The sequence below is a fragment of the Eptatretus burgeri genome, chromosome 7, assembly GCF_056783735.1.
Source record: "Eptatretus burgeri isolate ZD-2024b chromosome 7, Ebu_testis_v1, whole genome shotgun sequence".
Classification (NCBI taxonomy): domain Eukaryota; kingdom Metazoa; phylum Chordata; class Myxini; order Myxiniformes; family Myxinidae; genus Eptatretus; species Eptatretus burgeri.
The window spans coordinates 97583894-97594138 of NC_140967.1; the positions used below are offsets into that span (position 1 = coordinate 97583894).

At 44.2% G+C, this 10245-nt stretch overlaps 1 protein-coding gene across 4 annotated transcripts in view; it reads right to left on the reverse strand.

Moving 5' to 3' along the window:
- Positions 1 to 1903: 1903 nt before the first annotated feature.
- Positions 1904 to 10245, reverse strand: part of TDP1 (tyrosyl-DNA phosphodiesterase 1) — a 67871-nt gene continuing 59529 nt past the window's right edge. For all 4 annotated transcript variants that reach the window (XM_085889743.1, XM_085889742.1, XM_085889744.1 and 1 more), the window contains exon 17: positions 1904 to 3953. In XM_085889743.1, the coding sequence (XP_085745869.1) occupies positions 3880 to 3953 (74 nt within the window). In that variant the 3' untranslated portion in view covers positions 1904 to 3879. The remainder of the gene's footprint in view (positions 3954 to 10245) is intronic.

Consider the following 10245-nt stretch of genomic DNA (forward strand, 5'->3'; position numbering starts at 1 on the left):
TGTATTGGAAATCTTGTGTTCAAATATTGTGCTATGTATTGTGGCGTATTGTGTGTCCAGCACCCTAGTCCCCGAACAAGGTATTACCATTCTGCGTTGGTTTTAGCCGTTCTGCTGTTCGGTTGAGCTAGCGCAACCAAAGGGTCCCGAATTAGGGAGCGTCTGTCCTGGGGGGGGGGGGGGGCAGCAACAAAGTTGTCTTACAGTGCTCCGTTTGTACTCGGGGGACCCCTTACTAGCATTCTGCGTTGGTTTTAGCCATTCCGCTGTTCGGTTGAGCTAGCACGATTTTCGCGGCATCTAATTAGCGTCTGTCACCGGTATTCCAGCGGTGAAATCGTCTGTCATTGTTTATACCGTATTACAAGCTATACGAATAATATCAGAAACCTACTTGGGGCCGTTCCGCTGCCAGGTTGAGCGCCGATTATGCGATACGGATATTGACCACAGAATGTCAACCCAGCAGCAGTGTCCCGGCAGACGCAGAGTTCTGAGGTGAGAATATCATCTGGCATCTTACCATGAGGATGGCAATAGTTCCCCTCTTCGGTTGAGCTAAGCCCCATGGGCTCGTGGTATACCTCTGGAGTACTGACGGAAAGTGGACACAGCGACGCGCTGCTCGGGCACATGCTCCCATACCTCACCTGACCCTCTGCTCTTCCCATGCTTTGTCCCCCCTACATTTCTTCAGGGTGCACACAGTCCACCATCAACTCCTTTCTGGTTAAACAACCAAAATTCAAATCACTGCACACCTCCACTCATTGTTCCTCTTTTTCTCACTTGTTAAACCAACTTTCACATTGTCTTCAATGTGAATCTTCCTCCAAGCCTTCAAGACAGCTGTTCACCACCATGTCCAATCATCCCCCATCCAAAACCTTGATCCTTTGTACATCTGTTGACACCACAGCCCCAAGTTTTTCCTCTTTACAAATCCTCTTTTACAAATGACCAAGCTCTCCTCTTTACAAATGACCAGTTTTTACTTACTCGGAGTTTGTTTCTGCATCCCATTTGTCCACCCCATGCATCCTCCCCTTCCCTATCATTCCTCCACACACCCATTATTTGTCCAAGCCTAACTCTATTTTGCCCTTCAAGCCTGTTGTTTGTGTTTCCACCTCTCTCGATTGCTGATCCTTTTGTTCCGTCGTGTCCTGATCCATGCAGTGTTCTTGCTCACCCACGAGCTTCGACACTGTCTACAAAAGGCAAAGCATGAGACCTCCTTTTATGAGTGGAATTTCCAAATTTTGCAGATGGCACAAACTAGGTGGTGAGGTAGATATCAGAGAGATGGTGATTAGATGAGTTATTTCAAAAGCCTGCTGTATATATACATATACATATATATATATATATATATATATATATATATATATATATATATATATATATATATATATATATATATATATATATATATATATCTACACTTGTTTAAACCTGTTCTTTACTCCTTATGTACTTCAACAATGTCTTGTGATAATTATCTTTTCTATATGTTGGCTGGCTGTTTGTATGTCGTGTTATAACTTGAGAATGGATCAGCAGATTTCAAGAAATCGAACTACAGTGGATTTCGGGAACTCTGGGGAAGGCTTGTGATGAAGAAAAATAAACAATAAACAATTTTCACTCCATTGACTTGAAATTTAAAGAGGATTTATATTTCAGGTTACTGAATTCAACTAGACAATTATTTTTGAGGTCAACATCGGGACTACGGTGCAGCAATTGGATTTTATTTTGATTCAACTTGTTGAACACGTTTCGTCCGAATCCATATTTAACATTTTGAGATATCCTGCATCACAGACAAAGACAGGGGTGAAAAAATAACCTCCGAGATATTAAACACCTTTGATGTGAATAAAATATCCGTACCTTAAGGTGTGTGTGTGTGTGTGTGTGTGTGTGTGTGTGTGTGTGTGTGTGTGTGTGTGTGTGTGTGTGTGTGTGTGTGTGTGAGTGTGTGAGTGTGTGAGTGTGTGAGTGTGTGAGTGTGTGAGTGTGTGAGTGTGTGAGTGTGTGAGTGTGTGAGTGTGTGAGTGTGTGAGTGTGTGTGCACCAACGGTTTCGTATCGACGTGGTCACAAACTTCACGGTGACCAACAAACATCATCAGGTTTTTTTTGTGTATTTGCGTATAACAGAATTATGTCTTTCCATCATTCAATGTAAAGACGACACGTTGATATTTTCCGTGAAGTTCATAGAAGGGAATGGCGATGGGAAAATCCAGCAATGGACACTATTTCCGTATTTACCAACATAGACAGACGTTCTCGTGCCTGGAAGACATCTGATCACGGTAAAGCTTTTGTACCCGGCTGACTTCACAATGATGTGAAATACTCGCATGGGTAGTTTTTGAGGTACTTTTGTAGGTCATGATGCGTTCACATTGCACCCTATCCAGATGAAATGGGTTAAGAAACAAATCAGCATGTCAGAATCGCACCTCAATTCTAAATAATCGCGACATGCTTTTCTGACTACAAACATCCGGAAACCTCTGTATGGGTTGTTACAAAAATACGGATTTCCGTACACATACGGAAGAGTTTCACCCATGTGGAGGCAAGTCGGTGATCTTCAGGTTTTCCATTGCATTCCATCAGATGTCCCACCCTGCTCCTCTCTCAGCCACTTATACCATTTGAACTGCACCAGGTTAAACATTCAATGGCCAGTGCATTTGTTATCAAAATACCTTCAAGTCCAAGCTTTGTATTTGCCTCCGGCACGTCTTCTCCATTTCCTTCCACCGGTGGAATACTCTCCCGTCCAATCAATTATTCCCTTCCCTCCAGTTCTTGCGGGTTGCGGTTCACCACGATCGCACACCACCCCCTCCTCCAAAGCCACCCCTGACCATCATCGAGCTCCATGTCTCGTGTCTATCTGTTCCCTTGCATTCCATCAACAGTACATTTAAACTTCCATCCTCCCTTCAACTCCAGCATGAGCTTCAATTGCTGCATCAAAAATAAAGCATGACAATAAGAGCTTGCTTAATGCATTATACCTGCAAAAGTATCAGTTCTCCATGAAATGTCAAATACCTGGGAAGACCTGCTCGTGTCACGAATGCATTCCAACACCTTGAGATGGAGATAACTTGTGCACAGTGAATGGCAAAGGCATGGCAGGCATCGCTCAATGGTATTATATTTTTAAGGTCTTTATTAGAAACAGTATTTAAATATGATTTATTAGAAACAATCCAAAAACATTAAACCCCACATTCTGGTCATGTGTGTGTGTGTGTGTGTGTGTGTGTGTGTGTGTGTGTGTGTGTGTGTGTGTGTGTGTGTATATATATATATATATATATATATATATATATATATATATATATATATATATATATATATATATATATATATATATATATATATATGTGTGTATGTATGTATTTGTAAGTGTGGGGAGGCTTGAGATATCGAGTTGAAAACAAAACTTTCCATAAGGAAAAACTATGAAGGGAAAAACAAAAGTGACGACAAAACCAATCATTTCGATTCAGAACCTGCATTTTTACAATGTCAATAAAATGCCAACATATGATTGGAATAATCCATCTCCGTGTTTATAAAAATGTCAATTTATGGTCGTGTGAGAAAAAAACAAAACAAAAAAAACATCACACATGTAATGAAAGGTGTCAAATGTATCAACAAGTGCAGCAAAGTGGATAAAATGCTGGTCAGGTGGTTGGGGAGGGAGGGGGGCAGGAGGAAGGGGGGGAGGGGCAGGAGGAAGAGGAGGGGCAGGTTGGGGGAAATAATAATTGTGGGAAAGTGGACATTCCCACAACACATTCTAACAACATCTGTGGCATGGACTGTACCATGTGTGACATCATCATGAAGGCACCCACATGTTTCCATGGGAGTCAGGTGCGTGCACGTATGGTATGTTCCATATCCATGGGCGATCTGTTTGGGACACGAGTTTACTTTAAATATGCAAACTTCACAAAGCCTTCAGGTTTGATTCAACTCTACCTTTAAAGGCCTTGTCACACCTTGACATTTTAGCCAGCGTATGCCGACGTATGAAAAATTGTTCTAAAACGCTGGCACACGTCGAATACGTAATGGGTAAGTTTTGTATACGTTTAGAGCATGCTGAAGCACGCTAACATACGTCGTAGTACGCCGAGCTCGTCGACAAATTTTAAGCATGCTCAAAATTTTCCGACGTGCTCGGCGTATGACTCACATATTCCGCAAACGCTGGCCTTAAGTTGTAGGCACGTTATGCGATCGTTGACACACGTCGACACACATTACCTGTAAGTTATTCATAAGTCGAAATACGTCGAGGTAATGTCTAGCGTACCAGAAACTTATTTCTAACCTATGAGTAACGTGCTTTGAACCTATGTGTAAAGTATCTCCAATGCATATTGACGTATGTAGACGTATTTGACGTCTTCCGGACGACCACAGAACTTACTGAACGTGTTTCTAACTTGCAGCTACCGTATAATGGTGTATTGGCAGCGTTTAGGGGAATTGGTATGTAAAAATGGGGTTCACAGGAGGAACCCGTCAGTGTTCCTGACTCAATGTTGAGTAGATGTCCATGTCAGTAGTATCAGTATTAGTAGTAGTAGTAGTAGTAGTAGGTCCATGTCAGTAGTAGTAGGTGAGCGTGATGGGGAGGGTGTGGGTGATAATGGATCCTCCTTGCGGCCGTGTCCATGGCCACGGCCAGGAGACTTCTTTGCAGCATTCTTCGAAGTTTTCTTCGGCATGACGGTGATATTGACACTTCGATGTCAAGCTTGGTTATGATTAAAATTGTCGAGCGGCAGCGTCCATTTAAATAGTCGAGCGGCAGCTATTTAAATCGTTGAGCGGCAGCCTTTTAATCGGCTACGCCACGTGATCGTCGGCGATACGCTGCCGAGCGCTATGCATAAGTTAGACTATCGTTGGGCATAGGTTGTGAACGCCGATAACACGCTAAGCATTCGTTGGTATAAGTTATCTTTAAGTTATTGAAACGTTCTGTGTACGTTACTAATACGTTATGCATACGTCCAACTTGTTATGAATACGCCCAAAACTGAAAAAAAAAACATCAATAGTTCAGCGTACGCCAGCGTTTTACATACATTTTGATACGTTGCCATAAGCTGGCTAAAACGTCAAGGTGTGACAGGGCCCTAACCGGCAACGTCTGAATAGTTATATGTGGCAACAGCATGTGATGAGATCCTTTTAAAATTAGCTTGATAGGAAGGATGAATTATGCATAAACAACAAAAGGAATGTGATTTGAGGAGAACTAGTGCACCCAGTCCATATGGGAGTATCAGGAAAGGTCATGGTATTAACCTCTCTGGGGTGTTTAGATTACAGTAGATAGAGTCTCGGCCTGTTATTCTGTGGGGGATGCGAGAAGCATATTATACCTCAAGAACATCGCGTTTCCTCCCTTTCAGTTTTGTGTTAAACAGCAGGGGTGACTTTCAAAAGGTAATCATTCGTGTTTGTGGTTTATAATATTTTTTACTTCTGCTCGGAGTGCTCCACAAAACGCCACGATAAGCTATTTATACACGCTAACACAGCATTTGGTGAAGGAAGAAAAAAAAATCCTTGGAAAGGGGGGATATTATTAGTATTAATATTGTTTTGTAATAACATTAATATTGTTACGTTTGAGGGGGGGGGGGTATGCATTCAAAGGGTAATTAGGATGTTTAATTACGTATGCCATGCTGTTCGAGTGTACCAGGATCTCGATGTAATAAGTAGCAATTCAGTGGTGATAAGTTGTCTAGTAAATGTCCATTTCTTCAAGGGGGAAATGATAATGGTCACGTAATTAGATAGGGACACGGGATAGGGTAAGTGTGTCTGCATAAACCCCTTTTAATATTCTCTGGAGGCTTGCCGTGACGTCACAGGACAGTGCTGCGGATGGCTCCGCCCCGTGATCACGATTGGCGGAAGGCGACGGCGGTGGGCCAATAAAACGGCTCGATTGGAAGTGACGAGGACGGGAGGATAAAAAGGTTCTGTTCGGGGTCGAAAAGGAAGAGGAAGAAGATCGGGACAGAAAGACCTTTTTTTGGGGGGGTGGAGGTTGTTGTGCTGGGAGTGTGCTTGTTGTTGCGCTGATTCGGCCCTGGTTTCTTCGTGTCTTGTAGCCTTGCTGAGCCTCGTGCCTCACCTTGGTTGGCTCTGGGGTTCTGCTGGCTCGGAGTACGGGGTCGAACGGCGGGCAGACCTGCCTCCTTCTCCTGCTCGCGGTTTGGCGCCGGAGCTGGTTCCCTGGCGGCTGTGAGCGGACTTGGGCCGAGACCAGGAGGTCGACAGCACCACGGTTTCTCCTGCCCCCCCTGACGAGAGCAAGGCCAGCTCGTCCGACGCCAATCCAAGGACTGTTGCGTCCACACCACGGTCCAGCCTGACTACCAGGAATAGCTGCGTTGTGTGTGTGTGTGTGTGTGTGTGTGTGTGTGTGTGTGTGTGTGTGTGTGTGTGTGTATGTATGTATGTATGTATGTATGTATGTGTGTGTGTGTGTGTGTGTGTGTGTGTGTGTGTGTGTGTGTGTGTGTGTGTGTGTGTGTGTGTGTGTGTGTGTGTGTGCGCGTGCGTGCGTACCTGGCGCCTTAGATGGTTTGAGATTTGTCTTTTCATTGGAATTGTCTGTGTTTTCCCCACGCCCGATCCCACACCATCCCGTCGAATCGCCCCGGATCCCTCTTCTTGCCGAGTCTTGTTATTTTTGGTTAGAGGAATAAACGTTATCAACTCAGTGAAAAGCGACTCGTGCCACCTTCCTCGTCCCATTTGCGGTAGAGCGATTAGAACCGCCATGTTTGGGTTATAAATAAATAAACCGCCTCCATCGTTTCGGCTCATTCTACGTTGGCGGGACTGTTCAAGTCCCGTGGACGTCACAATATTATGCTGTTATCATTCATGTTGTCGTCTTGTTCACATGTTTTTGTATGTGACGACACTGTCAGAGTTTCTCTTCAACCTCCGAACCGGGGCCCCGTCCGAGTCATTTCCAGGAAGGACAAGAACTTCATCCTATATTTTAATGGGAAGTATAAAACTCAGTTTTGACAGACTCAAGGCTGACTACACTGATAAAGAGTCTGATGCATCTCATCCTACTGCTGCAGCAGAAAAAGCTCTCGCTACATCGACTCACACTGTTCCTGTGAGCCTACACACAAAAGCACCAAGTTCAGCCCCATCGACATCTGCATCATCCCTTTTGCCACTGACAACTACATCAGACGTGAGAAAAACTCGTTCCGGCAGACAGTCCATTGGCCTAAGAGATTTGTGCAAGTATTCAATTAGGGCTGACATCTATGTTTACATCATTATTGATCGCCTCTCTTTGGTCATCAGTCTAGGGGGGAGCTAGTGCAGGGACTCACTAATTTTCTCAATAATTCATTAATTTTTCAAACACATGAACTCTGGTAGCCAATCAGTTGCATCTTTTCGGAGAGTCGATCAACGCACGGGATGTTAAAAAGGCCGAGAGCTCACGGGAGTTCTTGGGTGACGACATGTTGGAAGCTTGCACGCCTTCATGGATAAGGCCTTTCACATCCTGATTCATGAGTCACTCAACACGTCATTATTTTTCATCGTGGCTTTTGGTTTGACTTTATCAAGACTATTGAGCAAAGTGGATTTCATTTGTTTGGTTAAACATCCACGACTGCAATGAACAAGTTTTTCTCTTCTGCTTGCCATTTTTCGGCACCATTTCTGAAGTCGCAACGGCTCAGCGCCATTAAATCTTTCCTTCTTTACTAACCGCTGGAGAGACGATGAAGGAGTAATCATCAGCCGGACTTTATCTCCAACACGTCATTGCATTGTTAATGTGAGCGAGATGTGTGTTGTTCTGGTTTAAGCATCATTATATTAACCAGCATACTGAAAGGGAATAATCACTACAGTGTTATTACAAGTGGATATGTAAAAATGCCACAATTAACTATCTTAACATGAATCTGCGCCTTAACATGGGTTTCGTCCAAGGCGGAAAAGCCCCTTGGGGGGGGGGCAATAAAGTCACTGCAACCTTCATCATGTGATCCGCAGCCCTCCTGTCATGTTTGTTTGAGATTGGAGAAATTATGTCTCGTGGTCAAAACTACACACGCACAGACAGACACCAAATTGCACATTTTAGTAACATGAGAATTAAACCTATTCATATTTGTTGGCATGATTAATAATGTTGGCTGGTGATCAAACCGCGAGCCTTCAAAAGGTGAGACTGGCTTTAATTAATCCTACTAGAAACACCCACTCCCTTTGGGTGCAGGGTGGGGGTGGGGAGGGCGAGTGGGGAAAATATATTTTGTGCTGTGGTTAATAATCCCCCCTGTTTGCAGCAGGGAGTCAGTGAACCACTTTTACTGTGGCATGTGTACAGGTGAAAATTTTAAGTTCTCTCTCTGTTGCGACTATATTGTAACTTGATTAGATTTTGGTGATGATCTGGAGCCAGATACCAGAATTTTAAAATCTTAAAAATGATTTTCTTGCAATTGACAGATGGGGACAAAAACGATATGTAGCACCAAATGGATGGGGCCAAAACGGACAAAAATGTAATGGAATAATTCCAACAAACTTGGTGAATGATTTGGGTTGCTGACGAGAACAAGCCGATTAGATTTTGGTGAAGGTCCAGACACAGATGTGGCCTATCAGTGGGATACGAAATGTAAACTGTTCAGCATGGCAGAGTTATGTGCTCTGCTGAGTGCCGTTCTAGTTTGAGAGAAGTCATCGGAGATGGAAGAGTTGAACAAAGCTTTTGCTTCAGAGCAAAATGACCATCCATGATGGACAATGACTATATTTTTATTATTATTTATATATACAATGTCAAAGCTCGTATAAGAGCGAACACACAGAATATATAACAAAGGGAGCAAAAGACACGAGGAATGGGAGAGGGAAGCACAAAACAGTGGGGAATAGACACATGAGGAGACCTGTGGAAAGGAGAGGGATGGGGCAGGGTACACGGGGTAAACAAGATGGACACTACAGGGACTTTCAGGAAGGAAAGCATGGAATATGAAGGAGGAGGGTTTGAGGTGGATTAACGGGAGTAGAAAAGATCATGCTTTTGGATGGGGGAAGATAACAGATGGCGATGAACAGCTATTTTGATGACCTGGAGAGAAGAGTGGGATTGAACAGAGTGAGGGAGTTTGTTCCAAAGGTGGGGAAAAAAAAGAAGAATGACAGAATGAAGGTGAGCAGTGATTCTTGATTTTGGTAGTTCAACCAGAAAGGGGTTGATGGCAGACCTTGAGCGCCCTGTGGAAATATGGGTGGGACAGACAGCAGACTGAGCAGGGGGGGCAAGGCCGGAGAAAAGATGGATGGGAGAAGACAAAGACCACCGACCTGTCTTTAGTGAGAGCGTAAGAGACCCAAAGACTCAGCCTCATCATGGGAGACACAAATGATCGAAATGCCTTGGTTTCCACAGCGTGAAGCAGAGAAACGTGAGAGGAGGGAGCACCAGCCCAGAGGTGAGAGCAGTACTCTATCAGGCTGCGGATGAAAGCTTTGTATGTGGTCAAGAGTTCAGGTGTGCCAAGGAAGGACTTTTCAGGACATAGGATTCCCAGTCACGACTGGCTCTGGAGGCCAGCTTGGAGATGTGGCTTTCCCAGGAAAGATCATGGCAGATATTGATGCCCAAAAGTTTGAATGAGAAGCCTTCTTCAAGAGGACTGTTGAGAAAGTAGATGGGGGTTTTTCTTCCAGACGGTCCTTTCAGAGGACAATGTGAGGGTGTGAGATTTGCCAGGCTTGAAAGACATGTCCCACGTATTGGACCAGCTTGTGATTTTACCCAGATCTGCAGAGTGAAGAAGCTGCTGCTTGCCGATCTGAGGGATGACAGATGGTACGGCAGAAGGTGGAGTCATCAGCAAAGAGAAAAAGAGAATTTTCCAGTCAGACAAATCATTGATGAAAACCAGAAAAAGCACTGGGCCCAGAACACTGCATTGAGGACCTCCAGCCTGTACAAGAAAAGGGAATGAGAATTCCATCAAGAGCCACACGTTGACTGCGACAGGAGAGGAAGTCTGCGAGCCATGAGTGGAGAATGCCTTGGATACCATAGGAAGAGAGTTTTGTGAGCAGGGCAGGGTGCCAGACCGTATCGAAAGCACACGATATGTCTGGGAAGATGGCTCTG